The 20,052-nt window shown below is 52.8% G+C and overlaps 5 protein-coding genes and 1 non-coding gene across 6 annotated transcripts; 5 read left to right on the forward strand and 1 right to left on the reverse strand.

The window, feature by feature from the left end:
- Positions 1 to 94: 94 nt before the first annotated feature.
- COL26b_013118 (uncharacterized protein) lies at positions 95 to 406 on the reverse strand (the record flags this gene model as incomplete). The annotated part of the gene is made up of 2 exons (XM_053185743.1): positions 95 to 197; positions 225 to 406. 2 exons carry the CDS (start codon positions 404 to 406, stop codon positions 95 to 97), a joined length of 285 nt encoding a protein of 94 aa, XP_053030319.1.
- A 3,469-nt stretch (positions 407 to 3,875) lies between these two features.
- Positions 3,876 to 5,097, forward strand: COL26b_013119 (uncharacterized protein; the record flags this gene model as incomplete). Its single annotated transcript, XM_053185744.1, has 3 exons — positions 3,876 to 4,059; positions 4,133 to 4,497; positions 4,558 to 5,097. 3 exons carry the CDS (start codon positions 3,876 to 3,878, stop codon positions 5,095 to 5,097), a joined length of 1,089 nt encoding a protein of 362 aa, XP_053030320.1.
- A 305-nt stretch (positions 5,098 to 5,402) lies between these two features.
- COL26b_013120 lies at positions 5,403 to 5,499 on the forward strand. The gene has a single exon. It is a non-coding gene; the product is annotated as a tRNA-Pro (tRNA).
- A 795-nt stretch (positions 5,500 to 6,294) lies between these two features.
- On the forward strand, positions 6,295 to 8,196 carry COL26b_013121 (uncharacterized protein; the record flags this gene model as incomplete). The annotated part of the gene is given in 2 exon segments (XM_053185745.1): positions 6,295 to 7,296; positions 7,309 to 8,196. 2 exon segments carry the CDS (start codon positions 6,295 to 6,297, stop codon positions 8,194 to 8,196), a joined length of 1,890 nt encoding a protein of 629 aa, XP_053030321.1.
- A 576-nt stretch (positions 8,197 to 8,772) lies between these two features.
- COL26b_013122 (uncharacterized protein) lies at positions 8,773 to 10,163 on the forward strand (the record flags this gene model as incomplete). The annotated part of the gene is made up of 4 exons (XM_053185746.1): positions 8,773 to 8,787; positions 8,855 to 9,098; positions 9,147 to 9,291; positions 9,344 to 10,163. The coding sequence occupies 4 exons, from the start codon at positions 8,773 to 8,775 to the stop codon at positions 10,161 to 10,163; spliced, it is 1,224 nt and encodes a 407-aa protein (XP_053030322.1).
- A 4,242-nt stretch (positions 10,164 to 14,405) lies between these two features.
- On the forward strand, positions 14,406 to 14,693 carry COL26b_013123 (uncharacterized protein; the record flags this gene model as incomplete). Its single annotated transcript, XM_053185747.1, has 2 exons — positions 14,406 to 14,409; positions 14,473 to 14,693. The coding sequence occupies 2 exons, from the start codon at positions 14,406 to 14,408 to the stop codon at positions 14,691 to 14,693; spliced, it is 225 nt and encodes a 74-aa protein (XP_053030323.1).
- Positions 14,694 to 20,052: the final 5,359 nt, after the last annotated feature.

Here is a 20,052-nt window from a genome sequence, read left to right on the forward strand (position 1 = left end):
CTGCGTCGCCAGGGTCAGGCGGAGTCGCTGCAACAGTCGTGCTCAATGAGTCGTTACACTAGGGTTCAACCTCTTCACGAGGTTTTCGAGCAATTTAGGGATAGTAGCAGCCCCAGTCGTACTTCTTCTTGCCCTGAGGGTCAGCGTAGGCGTTGCCGCCGTATCTGCCGGCGCAAAAGGCACCGACGTCAAGGTTCCTTTGATTGTTGCCATCCGTGCAGTACCAGTCGTAGGCACTATTGGCAGCATTGTCTGCTTTGTCGTTTTGAGCATGGAATGATACACCCCACTGGCTAACACAGGCCGTGTTCATATTAACGCCTCCAGCCCAGGTGCGCGCGGACACGGGGGCCGCAAGCATATCGAGGCTGGCGACGACGCCAATGATGGTGTGGCAAGCGAACATGTTGGATGGCTTGGGCTCGTGCTCTTGATTGTTAGATATGACGGCATCAGTATCTGCTTGAAAAAGGTCTTACGTACAAGGCGGTGAAGAAGCAGAGACAATTTGTGAGTAGAGTTATTGGACAGTGTTGTGAGTGTGGTGGTGAGTGATGAGAGAGACTTAGATTCTTGGACTCCAAAGCCGTATTTATAGATGAATCTTCAGTTGTAGAACCCGTCTGCCGTGGTGTACAGAAAGCATGATATGAACTCCATACGGAAACTTCGAATCTGACCAATCTTCTTTGAGACTGCCGAACACGAGGTTATACAAGGCATACAGGAGGATTGCGGTTGCATATTATGCCCTAAATGGGCTCATCCACATACAGAGCTATTGCATCGGCGAAGATATTGATTCCTTTTTTCCGGACTTGGAGTCAGATTGACGAGCAAGTGGGTAAATATTACCTGCATTATGCTTAGACTGTGTGGCTCTGTAGTTGTCTTGCTCTATCAGGGCCAGTCCACAGCTTAGAAGACAGCTGCCTACAGCCTGATCTAGGAATTGAATGTTGCCATTCATTCAGCTCCTCACAACATAGCCAATAGTTAGTCTTTGTTCCGAAAAGGTGCTAATTCGGATCTGCTTGAAGCTTTCAGCTTCTGTTAACGATGGAACACCAACATCAATACCCACAGTATATTTTCACCACTGACAGATCTTCAAGGTCATCAATGAGTCGATTCCAAGTGCGAACACTAACAAAGTCATAAGTTTGTACGATACCCCGAGTACATCAGCTAAGTAATTGATGCCACTGATTTATGCTAGATGTTAATAGTAACGTTAATAAAGCAAAAGTCCATTTTGATCCTTATTGCCTTACCAAGCTCACGACGCTTTTCTTTTGCTTCCTCTCACGAGGCTTTCATAAACTTTTAGCGAGTAAGTTGCACAGAACACAGTCAGCGCTAGCGGGTGCTCCACCGTAAGCAAGAGGGGTGCAACAAACTGGCAGCGTTTCCAGACAAACAATACACATCTACTGCAGCATTGCATAAGAGTATTCGTCTGATTCTGTGAGAACAATTCATTCAAGCTTCGCAATTGCTTCACTGAAATGGATGGAGTTGTCGCTGCGCCGCTTGCGAAATTGTTCCGACCTGCTCAGCATGAACCCCTTTCTGTACTTCCGTGCCTTGCGCTAATACGAGGAACTTCTCGGACACCGGGCATAACGCTGCAGGAGAGACCACTTTCCTGGGGACACGAAGAGTATCCGGATGACCGTGTAACGATACATTGACGGGGGAGCTCACTGTCACTAGGTAGACTACATGACGGGCCACTCATACCTATAATACGTCTGCCCGGGTTCTTTAAGCTTTGTCATGCCGTTCGATTGGTTCAGCTTCTACTTGTCTCCGTCCAGAACGGGTCTCATGTCATCAATCCACATCCGGTACCAAACAGCTCATGCGCACTCAAGTGATTCCGAAGTTCGTAGGCTTGCTAAAAGCAAGCCCGTGACTTGAGAACAAAACGATATAAATCTATTCAAAAGGTGTATTCACAGCTGAGTTCTGGGTTAGTCTGTGTCCACACTCACGTCATTGTCGTTACATACATCCAGTATTCATGTGCATTCAGGCCTTCTTTGCTGGTGCCGTGCTTGCAATTACCTCAGAAACGTTAGTGTCAACATTCATTCAGGTACCTTGAGCCTTACCATCTTCCCACGCGTTGATCGTCTGCCCCTGAACAGTGAACTGTGGGTTACAGACACTAACGATTGTCAGTGTGTCTGTGATAGGGCGTCAGGCGACAGCCATCCACACTACATACCTTCCAAAGGTACCGCATAAATAGTTGGTCCACTTGACTTTGAAACCACCCAGCTGGCCGTCGTGACCAGAAAGTTCTTGGCCGACGGAGCAAGGCGCAGAGTCTTTGCGAGACAACGTCACATCCGGGTTGTATCGGGAGTGATCGGAGTTTGTGATCTACCCCATGTGTCAGTCTCTTCTATCCAGGTCTGTATTATGGAATTCTAGACGAACAAGAAGATTACAAGTCGCCTTGTTCACGGGTCCGGGTAGGACGCCCACGGTTGGTCCTCCGAGACCGACCGAGACCCCAGTGTGGACTTCAAGCCAAGCAGAATTAGCTCGCTGCACAATGTTCGCAGAAGCTTTGTGGTTGTTTCCCTTAGGTGTGGCTGCAGGGAATGCTCCTGCGCCCAAAGGCAGAGTCCAAAAGAGAAAGTTGGCATGCATGTTAAAAGGCAGGATGGGAATGGTATGAGATGAATTGGAATAAGACTGGTTTGGCTTATTTAGTTCTACATCGTGATGTGCAATTGAGCTTTAATAGCCCATGAGAATGGAAGTTCATTGAAGCCGACTCCAATCTCAATGTCGATATGTCTACACAGTCCAACGCCTGCTGTATACACGAAACTTCAAATTTCTGCCTGAAGCTTGAACGTCGTCTTGACGGACTGCCCGAATGGTCGATGAAATGCACGAGACAAAAGGGGCATTTGATGGGCATGTTTGCACCCCTGGTTTTTACACTTCGCAATGGCGGCGGAGAATACTGCTGTGTGTGCTTGGCTGTTCCATAGCTTCACCCAAATCCTCTTATTATCTGTCTTCCTTATCTGAAGCACATATCCCCTGGTCGCTGAGTCCGGAAGGTCCGGCATGCCCAGTGACAGTTCATGAGCTTCCCTTCATGTCAATGACCGCCCATGCTTAAACGGTCGTACTAGCTTATTTGGCCGGGAAGGGCTTCAAAAAGTCCAGGCCACTCATGTAAGGATGCATGCATTGTTACCCCAACGTGGGGCGGGCAACAGTTGATCGCCAGACAGGGGAGTATCAATATGACTCGTAGCATCGCGCCAATGTTGCACGGCTCCCTACAGCAGTTGAGCATCGTATTCGTCGCCACAAAAAGGCCGAACTGATCCCATGTGAAGCACCGGTCTTATACATTACCGAGAATTGTGGTGTGCAGGCCTCCTATCCCATCGGCTGCCACGAAATGCCAGAAAACCACCCCAAGGCAGAGTAAAGCCAATCACCTTACGCCGAGAAACACGAAATACTTTCAAATTACACCTGAGTACTCTGAATGCAGGTTGAGACATGACCATATTGTGGGTAGATTGTTTTGATGTTTGGTGGCAGCCGATGAGACAGACATTCCCTGCTAGTTTGAAGCCAACCCTGTTGGCAGATTCAGCTGCCGCTTTCAGCCAAGAGATGGTTCATCGAGCGGAACTATATGATTCCATTTCGCAGAAGTTACAGCGATCTCTCATTCTGTTAGCAGTGTGCGATCGATAGATCCAAAACCTCACTTTGTGGTTCTTAAGAATCACAATATTTAAAAGTTAACTATAAGCCCTTTTTGTTCAGCTTTCTGGGTTTCCCTGGCTTCACCCTTCATCAGCCGTCTGCTCTCGTACATGTATCTTACCATGAAGCTATACAGCCTCTTTGCTGCCTTGCTTGGCCTATCTCTCTCTGCAACTTGCCAGGCAGCCAAGTCGTTTTCGGCTTCGAACCTCTACTATGCTGCTGGCTTAAACACCCAGCAGCAGACATTCCTGTTCGAAGGTCTCCAGAGCGCTGGTATCAAGGTTCTGCGCGTTTGGCTCGATGGTAGATGTCCCTTGTGATTCTTCAGAGTTCCAAGTAATTTTGCTAACCTAGTATACCCTACCCATCGACACAGGCCAATCCGAAAGCCAGAAGGGCAGCAACATTGACACTTTCAACCCTCTCCAAGGCGACAGTCCTGACGCCTGGGACGAAACAGTGCTCAACCGACTTGACAGCTTCATGAACCGCGCCCATGGCTATGGCATCAAGCTTCTCATCTCCATCCACAGCTACAACGCGCTCGAAGGAAACCGTGATTTCTATGGAAAGTGGTATGGCACCGGAGACTTTTACACCAAGAACGATGCCATGACCTACTTCAAAACCCGTATCGCACGCGTCCTTGGTCATGTCAACCCTAACAACGGCAAAACATGGGCGCAGAGCTCTGAGTATATCTTTGCATTTGAGGCACAGAATGAGGCCATGCACCCCCAGGTAGACACAGATCTGATCACCGCCAAAATACTTGACTTAACTGACTCTCTTTCACCACAGGGCAATCCAGCAGCTTTGGCGTCGTGGCAGTGCACTATGGCCCAGTCGATCAAGGACAACCTCAAAGGGAACTCCGATATCTTAGTTACAACCGGAGGTGGTGCCTACGTCGACAACTCTCTTCTGGATCCTTACTTTAGCTGTGCCGCTCTTGACGTCCTTGCCATCCACGCATACGGTGTTGACGATTTCGCCACGTCCAAGCTTCGACCGTATGTCACTAAGGCCCAGAATGCCGGAAAGAAGCTCATCATGCAAGAATGGGGCGCTTGCTACACGGATGCTCCCAATCACGACTGCAACGGCGGAAGTCCGCTCGGCACTAGCACCAGAGATTCGAACATTCGCAACTGGGCCGCCAGTATTGACGCTGCAGGGATCCCGTGGTTCTACTGGCAAATTCTTCCCAATGCCGACCCCCACCAGGGTTGGGATTACGAGGTGGGAATCAACGATGTGAATTGGGATGCAGTCAAGACAGCTGGCCTTGCCGCTGGTCAGGCCGAGTCTGCCTTTGACTTTGATCGCTATCTGTTGTAGGAAACCAATTTTATGGGGCGGCTTGAGGCAGCGAACACCGCAACCTGGAATTGCAAGGGAATGTTCATGGCATGGGATACGCGACAAGCTGAAAGACGCAATCATCCCTGGTGTGATCCCTGCGTAGAAAAGCTGTCCAGGGTGTGTCACACTAGGGCAATTTAGAGCAGGCAGCAATTTTACACTTGTAGGGTTGGATTCGGTTTCTGTGACTCCACAACTCAGCCCACAACCTCAGCTTCTTATTGCGTAAATTTCACGGTGATATCCACAACGACGAGGCAATGTCCTCTTCAGCTTCAATCGCCCTGATGGTCTAGCGGTATGATTCTCCCTTAGGGATTTGGCTTCCATCCATTTCATATCTGGGAGAGGTCCCAGGTTCGATCCCTGGTTAGGGCCCTTCTCTTTTGCAGATTTCTATATCCATTTTTGCTGGTGTTGAACATAACCCGGCTGCTGTTTCGCATCACACCTCCAAGCTACTGACCGCTGAATGAGGTGGAAACACAACCAGCATAATAAAGTTGGTGAACTTCTAGACTTGGGGAGGCAATCTTCTGAGGCCATTGTAAGCAGCCACTGTCGTGCAATAGCATGCACATGTAACCTGACGATGACGATCTCTCCCGAGCACTGGCTGAAGTTGAGCCTCAACTTCTCGGCGTAAGCCTTGGCGATCCGAAGGCATCAAATCACCAGACCCAGCTTGAACACCGCTCCAACTGAGATCGCCAGCGCGCCGACCGTCAGATCTGCGGTGTTACAACTCAATTTCTCAAATGGAGCAAAGGCGTCTGACGCGGTGGCTAACAGATGGCGAAACAAAGGCATTGTGGCTGGCCCTAGGGGCTGGTCAGCTAACCGCATCACGTTATGCTTGTTCGCACCGCAAGGCAAAAGCTGGCCCAATTACAGCATATAGCGGGCGGCCCGTTGCACTCAACTTCAGCCCAACGACGATCGTGCCCGCTCGAGTGCGAGAAGGATCAGAAGGCAGCAAAATTAGTGACAGAGCTTGCAGGGGATTGGAACGGCTGGGTTGAGCCGTTTCCGTGTCCGTGTCCGTGTTGGGGGCTGGATCACACAAAACCGCTGCATCCCTTCGGACGTGGGAGTGCTCGCGTGCTCAAAGTTTTCGGGTTCAAATTTTTGAAGCTTTCAAAGCTTTAGGGAATTGATGATATTTTTCTCATCATGACTTCCAGGGTCGAGTACAGTTCTCTTCGAAGAGACGTCTCCGACGAAGACCGGAACTCGGCCGAGAAGCCGTCTGCAGCATCACCGAGCGGCCCGCCTCAACACGATGGGCATCACCAGTACCCGTACACTGGCTCAACAGCAGACCGCATGTTTTCATTCAAAGATTTTAAGTTCTTGAAGATCTACATTGTCTGCATCTCGGTCTATGTCGCCGCTGCCATTGCAGCCGTGATTTGGACTTACCAGGGCCCCGAGGTCAACGGCGGATACACCCGAAGTCGAGTCTTCCGGACACCAGACGAGTTGAAGGTCAACCAGCTCTACTCCGGCTTGGCCCTCTCCGCCCTACTCGCACCGGCAGGCATGCTGGTTCAATGGATCATGCACGACTTCCGGCATCTGCGCCTTTTCGCACTCACAGCTCAGAGGCACGTTTCTCTAGCTGACCTAGACAAAATCGGGGACGACTCGAGCGCGTGGACTTTGAGAATTCTGGGAAAGTACTCGTGGTGGTATGCGGTTATGCAAGCTGCGCTCATCGTCATCCGAACCAGCATCGTTCCTGTGGGCACCCTAATGCTCACCACCGGGGTTTTTGTTGAAAATAGACCCGGATTCGATGTTGTTGGACTTCCGATCTTACCCTCCGACGACTCGAGCGTACGACGACTTGCCAATGCGATGGGGTGGGATGGGAACGGGACATTCGCTCAAACACTGAACGATAACGACAATTTCTTGGCCCAAACCGTGTACACCTTTGTTGGGAATATTGTCAGCCAGAGCGCGCTGGTCGACGTTTTTTCTGGTGTCATCGGCCCCATCCCCACGCATAATCTCACCTTCAACTCCAATACAACCTATAACGGACTTCTGCTGTATCACTGGGACGCCAACTGCGAGGCTGCCCTCGATGTGCCTTACACAACGTCCTTGAATGGTTCAAATGCAACCTACACCTTTACGATGCCAGACTCAAGTACGCAGTCCATCAACGTAAGTGTCCAGAAGAGAGAGTCTCAGTCTCTGAGGCTCTGGAACAGCAGGGCAAATACCTCCATCAACGGGGTACCGATCAGCGGTACAACGTACTTTATATCAGCTGGCCCTTCATCAGCTCTCAACAGCAAGGCCCTTACGGAAAGCAACGACACTAGCCTGACACAGACGAAAGAGGGTCATTGGATTTCTCGGTCTAGATGCACACCGGAGTTCCGTTGGGAGGTTGGTTCGTGTATGTTCAACGGCACGCTCATGACGAACTGCGAGGGCAAACCCAACACCAACACAACGGCCCTGGACACCGACGCGCTCGACAAACTTGCAGATTACATGACGGCCATCCCGTGGTGGATCTCAAACGAGCAGCTTCAAATCATTGACAAGACGCTCGATACTTTGTACGCCATTCCTACAGCGCAGGACTGGGGTCACTTCTTTGGCAACATCGCTCAGTCAATTGCTGCCATCTCAACAGCGGGATATTTTGGCACAGCAACGGTGCCGGTGGTGACTGCTGTCTCGGAAGATGTCTACATCATGCGGACAGTAGTCTTGTGGGTCGTGTTGGCTATGCTGTCTGCTGTTCTCATCTTCAGCTGCTTGGATATCTACCGGAGCAAGTCACGAGGCTTGCCGTTCCGTGCTGCAACTTTCCTGGCAATCGCGAATGCTGTTCGGGGGCCATGGTGGGATCAAGAGCTGCATGGGAGTTGCGCTGCCCCCGAGGTGGCGATGCAGAAGCGGAGCTCATCATCTGTCAGATTCGGTGTTGATGTGAATAATCCGTATCACATCGGTCTATTGCCGAGTGTTTTGCCCATTCAAAGGGGGACGCCATACTTTGGTGTAAGAAACAGCAGAGAAGATGGGGGCGAACCGGGGTCTGTGCAGTGACGAACAGTCTTCTACCATAGGCTTGAATTCGGTAATTCGACGTTAACTCGGTATTCACAATCAATTAGCGCAGAATCGGTTTTTGATCGTTGTTGAGGTTCAGAATTCAGCGTTTGTAGGTGTGGCGTGGCGTGTAGACTTTGGTGTTTTCCCACGCCAGCATCGTCACGCCTTAATCTTGCGCCCTTGGAGTGCGCCCTAGAACGTTTCTCCGACGGATGGATTCGTGCGACTCATTGGTGAGATGAGAATTGATCTGGTGGCTTAATTCATAAGATGATGTCATCAAGTGGCATTCATCTCTGCAGCCAGCATCACACTCCATGGCCCGAAGTAAACCATGGAGTTTTGGTTCTGTGGAACGTAAGTCAGAAGAAGCTCTTGGACTCGACCCTTAGTCAATCCGCGTACTACCGCACTGCGCCTTAGAGGTATTCGGGCGTGCGTTTCCAATTCGAGTGGTAGTATTTAAATTGAAATGTACCCGACAGAATAGATTGAGGCTCTTCAAATCTGTTTAGCAATCACGTTACCTACCTGTGTGCTCTAAACACCTTCGTCCACCAGAACCTCAATATGCCTACAGCCATTGTGACTGGTGCCACAGGCATGTGTTGTCCGGTTTATCCTTCGTGTGTGATAGCAACTGACGTCGAAGTTAGGCATTCTCGGTCGTGAGATCGTTAAGGAGCTCAGCAGCAATCCAGAAGAATGGTCGAAGATCTATGCCCTCTCCCGGTCAAAGAAGGAAGACTTCCCCAAGAATGTCGTCCAGAGCCACTTGGACCTATGCGCCACCCCCGAAGAGATGGCGAGAGAGCTTCAAGGGGTCGAAGCTGATTACGTTTTCTTTGCCGCCTACTTGGAGCAAGATACCGAGGCCAAGGCCAGCAAAGTCAATGGTGAGGTTGACTGACCCCTTTATGAATCAAAGCACTCACCAAACGTAGGCGATATGCTGGATGCGTTCCTCAAGGCCTTGGTTTTGAACAACAGCGCCTCCAAGATCAAGCGCATCATTCTCGTCTGTGGAGCAAAGCAATACGGCGTACAGCATGGTCGGGTCAAGATCCCGATGCAAGAAACGGATCCGTGGTATGAGCTGAACATGTAGCCATGACTGACTTGGCACTAACCTTTAACCCAGGCTTCCCGAGGACGCCCCGTTTGCACCAAACTTCTACTACCGCCAGCAGCGCATCCTTCATGCCTTCTGCGCCGCCCACCCCGGCATCTCCTGGGTTGTAACTTACCCAAACGAGGTGATCGGCTTCGCCAAAGGCAACTTCATGAACTTCGGCACCGCCGTCGCTATCTACGCCGCGGTCCAGCGCGAGCTTGACAGCAACGAGCTCGTCTTCCCCGGCGCCGAGGACTTTTACACTAGGATCACAATGTTCTCCGACGCCCGCCTCCACGGCCAGTTCTGCCGCTGGGCCGCGCTCGCCCCTGAAGCAGCCAACCTCTCCTTCAACGTCGTCAACGGCGATGCGGCCTCTTGGCAAGACCTCTGGCCGCGCGTCGCCCGCTACTTCAGCCTTCACGTCCCGGCAGACCAGTTTACGCGTCCGGCCCCGACAGCGTCGGAGCGCAAGCTCGCCGCACGCACGCCGTTCTCCCTCTCCGCGGAGGCGATCGGCGTGGCGACGAGCAGTGCCAGTGGCGAGCAGAAGCAAGAACAGTCGCACATCCGGCAGAGGGTCGACCTGGTGGAATGGAGCAGGAGCGGCGAGGTCCAGGAGGCGTGGAGGCGGCTGGCCGCGCGGGAAGGCCTCGACGGGGACGCGCTCGACAGGGCATCGTGGGCCTTTGCTGGGTTCGCGTGGGGACAGGACTACGATGTCGTGCTGAGCATGAGCAGGGCGCGTCAGCTGGGGTGGACGGGCTACGTGGACTCTTGGGACGGGTTTGAGACGGTGTTCCGGGGACTGGCGGATGCAAAGGTCATTCCGAAGCAGAAGTGGTGAAGTCGCAACGGCCGAAATAGCTGTCACGTCCATAGTGGTATTAGATGACCCGGTGACCTTTTGGACATGTACCGTAGCATTGCGAAGGAAGTTAGCATGTCGATTGTCATTCCTCTTCCCCTTTCACTGCATTTCTCCGGAGCCACGTACGCGTCGTTTGAGTACTGCACAGACACACACCTTCTTCCTACGCTTCTTCACGCTTAAGAGAGACAGAGAGGGTCGAAGGAGGATCCGGTCTCCATTGAACAATCCATCGAACCCATCATGGTGCGTCGGAAGCTAGGCCGGCAGTTGTCAGCATCAGGCTACTCTGTCGGCTAAGCAATCAATTCGAAGGAGTCGAGCACGGCATTAAGGCTTAAGCTTCCGCGCTCGCTTGTTAGCGGGTTCCATCGCGAAGTCCGTTTTATCAAAACAAAAGAAGCATTGCAGCAGTAGTGCAGAAAATAAAATCGGGCATCACCGGATAAACTCCATGTCCCCAAATCCACCTTTTTCTTCTGGGTGTTGCATCGTCGACGTTGCGAGTCGAGGGAATAAGGGTACCTTAGCCAGGGGGGCAAAAGCAAAAGCAGAAGCTCAATCGGAACAAGGGCCCGGAGCTGGGTCCGGTTGTAGGTAACGGTAGCACGGAGAGTGGGATGAGCAGAATCCCGTCAACTGACCGCACTTAATCCGAAACCGAAATCTCCTATTCCTAGCCATTGTGGCCCGAGTTGGAGCTCTGTGTCGTGCACCAGCTTTTGATCAATGCCACATTGTGCCTGGCGAAACACCAAGAAGCGCCACGATGTTCACACGCAAGGGCAGGGCAAGGGCGCGTCTAGCTCGCTTACAAGGTTACATTGATCGAACCGTTCAGCCGCTAGAGTTATGCGCGCGGGCTGTGTTGCGCTGTTTGACATGGCTTCCTCTGCCCTACAGACCAGGTGTACGAGTCGGTCACCTTGTTCGCCCAGGTTCGCGTTGTCCGATTCATGGCCTTTTCGATCAGCCTAGGCCCTTTTCTGCACCCTGGATACGGCTGGATATGGGATGGTAAAACGTCTCCGGGGATAAAATCGCAATATTTGCCGCATGCTATCATAGCTCGCTGATTCTATGATAGCAGAACGGACGAGTGATAGGCGGCCAGGCCAGGCACGTTGGTCTGGAGTTCGGGACACATTGCCCTTCAGGCAACGATATTCCCACTTCGGGCCGGAGTCCACAGTGTACCTCGTCCGTCCCGTGGATTGCGCTTGGTTATCCCGTCGAATAGGATATGGGCAGGCGGACGGTAAAATCGCTCACTGGAGCTGTCCGTCCGCTGCTGTGCTGGCCGAGTCGACAACAACAACACGCAATATGGTCGTGCCAGCCCGTGACCCGCGTGCCTATATGCACCTCACCCATGACCTTATGCCATCGAAACAGTCTGATGCTGCTGACAGGGAGGCTGACGGGCGTGACAGGCCTGGCTCCGAGCCTCTCGGCTTTGCCAGACAACGGTGCCAGATAGAAGGAAGCTGAAAGAGAAACAATCTATCATAAGAAAAGGTTGAGGACAAGCTGAAGGTTCAAGGGACGGGCGTAAACTCTCGCCGAATATCGATCGAGACGGAAATATCTATTGCGGCGCAAGGGTGCGATGGGAATGGAGTCAACTCCACCCGCGATGAGCTTATACGAGGAAAATGTGAAAATGTGATTTGACGCGCCGCTCGCATGTGCTTGTGCATTTGTTTTGGTGTCGGTGCAGCTGTCTGTCAGTAGAAATGATGGACGCTGATCGCCGCACCAGCTCGTATCGAAAGCCGAGGCAACGACTTCGAAAGATGCGTCCTGAAGCGTGGCCGTCCAATCGGCGTCAACCGGTTGAAATGACAGTTCCTCATTTTTTTGCGCGCTCATCTCAAATTTCAATACATGAGAGACGCCTACCGAGTCCTTGGGAAGCGCCCTTTCATCACGTCAAAGTCGCACTAAGCGGGATGCGAAACAGCGCGACCGCGACAAACCTCACCATTGATTGATAAAGCGTCAAAGAAATCCAGCCAAGCGCGCCCAATGGGAGTCAGAAACAGGCGCACAGAAATGAAAAACACACAAGAAAAAAAAAAGGAGGGAACTTGGGGGCCGTTTCTGCCCAAGGGCTCCAGATGGCAGCTTAAAAGGTTCAACTCAAAATATTCGCAAATGCAGCCCTGAGGGGCTGGCCGCTAAGGAACGGAATCGCCATATCACGCACATTGGACCCTGAAGCCAAATAGAAAGATGCAACCGTTGATCCATCGATATTGGTGAAAATAAAGAAAGGCAGCCGATGTTGGTGAAATTCGTACGAGAATAGAGTAGGCTCGTGTTTCTGAAACGCAGTCAATTTGTTCTAGAATCCTATTAATAGCGGCCGCATCCTTGAAGAGCCCTCTAAGCTTTGAGGCACCCTTTGAGCTTTGAGCGCGGCCCCGGAGAGTCCTTGTGAGGTCCCCTGGACAGCCCTGTTTGATGGGAAATGGGGAAGAGAGAATCCAATGCGAGATGGGCAAACTTCAAAGCAAAGAAGGATCCCTGGGTTTCTCCGTGGGAGTTGAGTCCCGTCACTTCGGCAGCCAGCAGGCAAAAGCCCAGAGCCTGATCCTTTCCGATGCTCCTCTTCTCGACTCTGTGGCCAGTAGCAAGTCAGGCAAACGGGCAGAGAACCATGGACAGGCCCGGTGCAGAAGACGGCGGAGACAGCGAACAGGTCCCCCAATTAAGGTGTTCTTAGTCATTATGCGACTCTGCGCTGCGCAGATGCCATGCAGTCGAGTCTGGGCAACGCTGCATCATGACACGCTGGGCCGTGGCCCAGGCTGGGCTTCTAGAACCGGAATTGTATGACAGGGCTTCCAGGCCTCTGGCCATCCGCCATCGTGTGTAGCATCAGATGCTGCTGCGCGTGCGTCCGCAGCAGGCAGCCCGCCCAGCAAAAGAACCGCAAAGGCCCAGAGGGTTCCAGCAAGGATACATCTGGTTGCTTCTGGAGCACTGGTCAGTCTCTGGTACACTGGCTCGCCCCCTCCAACCCTTCACGGTCCTTTGTCCCTTGCCCATTTTACTCCACACGGACAAGCAGCCAGCGGAAGGAAAGAGACTGGCCCAGCGGAAAGCCAGAGCCCCGGCCGGCTGCCAGAGTGCTGCTGCAAGAAAAACAGACAGAGAGAGCCACAGTTTGGGCCGAACCCACAGGCCAGGGACCGCTTGACTGGAGATACCCACAGTCCACGGTCCAGCCAGACGCCCGTCCAGGGCGAGCCAGACGCCGTGGGCCCCTCTCCAAATCTCTCCCAGCCATGGCGAGTTCCCCCCCGGAGCCGTAGGAGCATTGGCGGCGAGGAGAGGATGCGCAGGGCCCAGGGCAAGGCATGTAGGTGCTGCGGTAAGGCCAGGTATGGGTAGAACTGGGGGATTCTGCTGCATAGTAGAGAAAGTAGGTACATCTGCTGCTGCTGCTGGATCCATACATGCCGCATGGGATGGAGTACCTATGGTGCTATGTATGGATGTGGTATATGGAGGGTACGGATACCGTATGTAAATGAATGAAGGTGGATGGATGCCGTCTGGTGTAACTCGCCCGGTCTGGTTCGTTGTCCCGTGGATGCCGTGCCGTAAGATGATAAAGACCCTTTGAAATCCCCTCCAGCCTCCTTTCTCCCCCCCGTTAGACTTTTTGTGCATCTGCCTCGTCTTGGACAAAAGTTGCTGCATTTCTCACTTGTGTCTTCTTCCTTTTTTCCCTTTCCTTCTCGTACCTTCCCACCCCAAAAGTAACAGGTTCCCCCCAATTTGCTTTGAGGCCACTTCCGTCACCGTCCGCCATCTTCAGACGATTCCCTCAGCTACCCGACATCATCGGACTTCCAGACAAAGACATCCAACCGACACCTCATTTAGTACCTGCAAGAAGTCTCTAGAAGATTACAAACCGTCGACACAAATCAACAACAGCAGCATTATCACCAACAACAACAGCAAAGCAAACCCCCACTGCTACTCCACCAGAAGAACACTCGCATAGTCTGGAGTCACCATCATCCAGGCACACAAATAAACAACAACCTCGACGACAAACAGGAACCGCGACCACACGTCTACGTCCCCGTCTCCGTCTTCGTCTTCCTCCGCAACATCGACGACATCCCATCGTCGATAGCCTCACTCTCTCCCAACTACACCCGCAACACCGCCACCACGGCTTCTCCAGCGATCGCCACCATGGGTTCCCCGAGTGGAGCCCTCCGCCCCCGAGCATCGTCAAACTTCATGGGCATCTCAGCAACAGGATTCCCGCCATCAATGACGCCTCAGGAAAAGCACCTCTTCTCCGACCGCGTCAACTCGGCGACAACCCGCCTCTCGAGCACAATGGCCGCAAGCGAAACCGACACCGGCTACATGTTCGTCGTCTACTTCCACAAGAACACCGCCGCCGACGCCCTCTCCCTGCTACAGGCCGCTGACATCCGAGTCAGGGGCCACCCGATCCAGTTTTCCTGGCACTGAACTCTGCTGGCTTTCTGCTGCTGATCCTCAGCCAGTGTGCCTGATCGATGGGATGGATGCGCGCGTCCAGTCACTGATGTGCGTTTCTACCATCATGCAAAGTGGTCTGGTCTGGTCTGGCCTGGCCCGGTCCGTTCTGCCAGCAGCCCCAGCTCTGCGTCTGGCTGGAACAGACCGAGGGTTGATCCTTTCTTCTTCCATCTTCCTCTACAGCTGCTTCTTTTCTTTTCTTTGCTTTTTCTTTACCGATACCCAAACTACTGTTAGCACCACAATTCATCACTACACCATTTTTTTATCATCCATCATCCGCCCGGCATCACCCAGAACCACAACCACTAGCACACAGTCACCTTTGCATACATACATACACTTCCACATCCGAAGAAGAGGCGAGGACATGCGGGAGGATTAGGTGGGAGACAAGAGTCATTGGTCCATGTTCCCCCATCATTCCCATCTCCAACCATGATCCATCCAATTCCCATGCCCTCTCCCTAGGCTTCTCCAAGGCTCTAGGCTCGTCCTCCAATTCCCGCCCGACCGCCCCGGGAGCGAATCCTTCAGCGATCCATCGTCCCTCCCACCCCCTACCCCCTCTCGGCGATCTGCAAGTCTAGACCACCCTAGGCCACCCCCGTCCTCCAGGGCAAATCGCAAATCATCCATCGGGGGCCCCCTCCACCCTATCTCCATCATCTCACCTTATCTCATCAAGAATCACGCAAAGGAAATTCAAAAAAGTACTTGTATATCTATATCACTTTTTTATTTCATACCGTCTTTGGACACCCCTCCCTGTCCACCCACACAAGGGCACACTTCGCTTCGCGTTCGCGACCGCACTCCATAATGTTGCAGATGGAACCGCATCTTATTGCAGTTCTTCCTGCACATCCGACTGCCCACTCTTTCTGCTTCCCCGGGTGGACCGGCCGCCCTCGGCCGGCAGTAGCCCATGTGTCGAAAGGGGTGTGTGTCTGTTGTGACTGAGTGTGCGTGTGCGTCTGTTGTGTGTGTGTGGGTTCAATCTGGCCTGTCCATTGTGTTTCCTTCCCATGGCGAACCGGAACGCCGTTTGTCACGCCGTCGGTTCTGTGTAGGCAGCGGCAAGGCAGAATCTGTCACAGCAGCAGAGACGGTCTAGAGGAGCCAAAGGAAAATTCTGAGATGAGGTGAGGTGAGGTGACGCGGAGCAAGATGGACGTTACGCGGCCGGGCTTTCGTCACCACCAGGACCAGGTTATCAGGTTTCTCCCTCAGGTCTGGCCGTCCATCCACCGCAGCCCACCGTCCGCCTGCTGCAACCTCTTGCAAGGGGTTCCAGTGCGAGTGGAATTGTGGATTGCGGGTTTGCGGATTGCAGCATGGCACGAACGGGTGTGCACATTTTTTTGCCTCTGGGTTATTTCGTTCTCACGTCTCCCTCGCGCTGGATCAGGGTCACATTCGTTCGGCAATCGGACGGCCAGTGTGGGACGCCGCCGTTCATCATTCAAATTGCACCACCGCCGCCGCCGCACTTCGGGAGCGAACCACAACGGGGGACCACCTTAGATGAGACGCGCCAACGCAATCATCACCGATGCGAAATTCAACCCAACTGGCAGCCGAAACCTGGTCTGATGGGGGGTCCCTTTTTCGAGACGGGCACGGGAATGCGGATGGATACGCGGGAATTGGATTGGACACAACACGGAAGAGTGGAACGCCAATTGGGAAGAATTCGACCCTCGCTGCAATCGGGAAATCCAAAAGGTTCGTGCACATCGCAATCATTTCCCCATCACCCTGATTTTACTTTTTCCCTTCTGTCTGGCCTTGTCCAGACGGTTCCAACGGGTTCTGGCCAGTGTCAGTGTCAACACCCTCTTGGTTGGTCCTCGCAAGGATCTTTTCTCACTGGCAAAAACGTCCAAGCGGAGTTGCCTGGAGCGAGGGCGAACAGCCACACGCTACCAATGACACTTTGTCCTTGCATACAAACATCGGCTGACAGGAGTTCCAGACCAAGTTCGATTTTGATTACCGGCCCGACGTGGGGGAGCATGAGGAGGGGACCGGGGTTTGGTCCAAGGCAACTTTGTGTGGCGGGAATACACCAGGAAGACCAGAAAAAAAAGAACAACCCCAATCATTCCCCGCGCGAGTGAAAGGGAACCCTGAGCCAAGATGGATGGGCCAAGAGCAACGCAAAGCAAAGCAACACCGCATCGCTATTTTCGCGCGTCATCCCCTATTGCGCGCCCACTGCCACAAAGCCTCCGACAAACTAGAGTTTCCGGAAGATTGTCTTCTGGAGTAAACACTCCCATGGCCCTCCCACCAAACATACCAACCCCGCTTCACCTGGGCCCCCTTTCCATCGACCATCGCCCATTCACGCCTTCATCTCGAATTTGCATCGGGCATCGGAGCAAGCACGCAGTCGCGTTCACCCTCCCGCCGCAGGGTCCTCGAGCAGCGGGCGGACTACACACTGCGCGGGCTGTGTTACGCGGCAGCCTTACCTGTGTGCATCTTGGCGGGATGGAAGGGAGGAAAAAAGGACTTGTTGCTGTGTCACACGAACGAGAGGCAGTAGGAAGTGACCAGTCACACAAAGGCTGTTGGTCACTTTTCGCTTGGCTTTTGTCATCAGATCATGTACGCGGGTTCAGCAATGCCAGGCGAGAATGCAAACCAAACCAAACAAATCATAAATCACAAAAAAACACAGAAGAAACTTTCACACACACACAAAGGATAAGGTCATCAGACCGCCGCTTTCTCATCCGTTGTTTCCGTGCGCCCCTCTCTCTGTAAACCTTTGGACAGAACAATGTGAAGCCATCACCACCATCAGAAAAGACCCATGAACCATGACAAACAAAACCGTTAATAACCAAAAAGCCCACCCCATTGTCCTATCCCATTTAATCTCCGTTTCGCCCAACTGGAATCCAGATGGGCCGATTCCCACCCCCGAACGGTTGCTAAAACTGAAACAGGGGAAGTTTTTACATTGCGCGGTCCCGAGGATCCGGGTTTGTCCTTTCTTTTCTACGCAGCGGGCGAGTGAAGTACATACTTCGCACAGGGCGAGCGTAAGGGACGACGGATAACCGTTAAGCGGCGCCCCAATCATCAATGAATCCCTCGCGCGGGAACAGGCAGCCAGCGAACGGACGACGGCACGGACCCCTGGTGCTGGGTTGATTGCGTGTAATTCCCATCTACATGGATCCATGGACGGCAGCAGGCGAGAGTGACCCCCCCTCCCTTCTCCCCAGGGCCCTCCAGCTGCTGACACTAAACCCGGTGTTCCGCGTTCCGGATATCCCGCGGCAAATCCAATCCCCGTGTCCCGTGCTTTCCAGGCCTCAAGCGAAGTCCCGGCGTCGGGGATATTGGTTCTGCCGTTCGTTCCTGAGTTGGTGAGGTTAATCGGCGCGGGGCCCGAGGATCTCGGACTAGCCCCATTATCGCTCCGAGAATCAGACGGCGATGCATAAAGATGTAAGCCGAGAAGACGCCCATCTGCGGGCGAGTGACGAGTGACGAGTCTTGAGCCATCACCTGAGTCTTCCAAAAGGATGGTCTACGGGTGGGAGCAGGTGGGAGAGGGCGGCGGCCTTTAAAGTCCATGTCGCCACAACATGCCCGCTACGGCCGACAACGCCCCCAACTATTCATGCCCTCGCCAGCTAAAAACTGCTCCAAGGAGAGGGGCTCGCAAGCTTACACCCTCACTGCTCGAAACGCGAACTCACTGAGCTGAGGTGCTCTGTCAGAATGCCATCGGCTTACAGTCCCCCACCCCCAAATCCGGCCTAGCCTCACGTCACGTCTGCCCGTTTTCTTTCACCTGCCTTGTCGGTTCCGCGGATATGCTTATGATGCGCTCCCTCGGCATTTGGCGCAGACGCGAGGCTAGTGAGGCGGGCTTGTCTTTGGGTAGCGGCTCGGGAGCCGGGTGACTCAGGGTAGCGCGTGTTCAGCGATGCAGCAGGCTTACAGGTTGCTTTCCGAAAGGGGTTTAGACGGGGTCAGGCTTGACGTCGGGGAGGTGGCCGATGCAGACGGCTTACACTGGTGATGGCTTCATCCGTCGAGAAAATAGGGGGCTTGTGTCTTGGTGATGGACCGGTTAGGCTGCCGCGTTGCGACAACAGAAAAGCTTGCGGAATCATAGGCGAGATGGGCGGATGAATAACATTGCCGGCGGAGCAATTCGATTGCCTTTGCGTGAAGATGCAATGATGATGTGTTTGTAGGATTGAACATGTGAGGCGACGGTCTCGAATGTCTCTTGACGACGAAGCTTTCCTGGTATAAATGGCTGAGCGCCTATCTGCTTCAACTCTGAGTGCCAGACATCTCTGCGCCTTCAATCTGATCATTGATCTAGAACACCAAGTCCTCATGGGCAGTTGACACAAAACTTTCGCCAATTTTCCAACCAAACAGAGCTCTTAGTATTCGCATTCTTCACGTACTGGATTCGTCTGAGACTTGGCATCGTCTGAAGATACGGTATCAGTACACGGACTTCGGTGTGTTGCCATGGGCACCGGACGAAATTGACATCACTTCAAGTAACTCGACACATGCATCATCAAACTCCAGGATTCACGCACGTCGGCATCTTCTGTTGAGCAGCAGCAAAAGTCTTCATCGCCAGTCTCGGAACAGCCAACTGCTTCGTTCGCATTGTTTTGCATCGTCCGCCGTTCGTCCCCTTCTTCGTTTCCGTTCACGTCCAACGATCCACCGATATCAAAAATGAAAGCCCTCTTTGTTCATGAGAAGGATCTTCATGATCCAACTCCGTCGATATCATCCTTTGAAGGGAAGGTGATATTTGTTACCGGAGGTAAGGAACAGCAGCCAACACCCAGCCCCATACACACACTCTATCGTCTCTCATACTTCTTTCCGTGCTCAATATTTGCTCTCATCGACTTGTCATATGGGATTGTTCTACTAATACCCCATCACCTTCATTTCTGTTAATGAAATGGAAATTCCAACGCACATGTTTCCAAGTTCTACGTCGTTTCAGCCAACTTATACATTATCGAGCCTGTAGCATCAACTGGCCCGCAGAGTGGATGGAGAAAGCCTCCTGCACCATGCTGTGAGGGTCCGGGGCCAGCTCAAATTTGATCAACTATCAAGGATAGCTTCATGATTACTTATTCTCATGCTATCATGGCACAGCAGAATGCTTGCCATCAAATCACTTGGAAAATTCTTATTGAACGACGGACTCGAAATATCTACCTCATACGTCTTATCTGTCAACTTACCAGCTTTCACCTGCCTTCCTTCACTCCCATCTACTTTCTCAGTTATTCACCTATCACAATTCCTACTC

Source organism: Colletotrichum chrysophilum, assembly GCF_026319265.1.
Source record: "Colletotrichum chrysophilum strain AFK26 chromosome Unknown scaffold_206, whole genome shotgun sequence".
Classification (NCBI taxonomy): domain Eukaryota; kingdom Fungi; phylum Ascomycota; class Sordariomycetes; order Glomerellales; family Glomerellaceae; genus Colletotrichum; species Colletotrichum chrysophilum.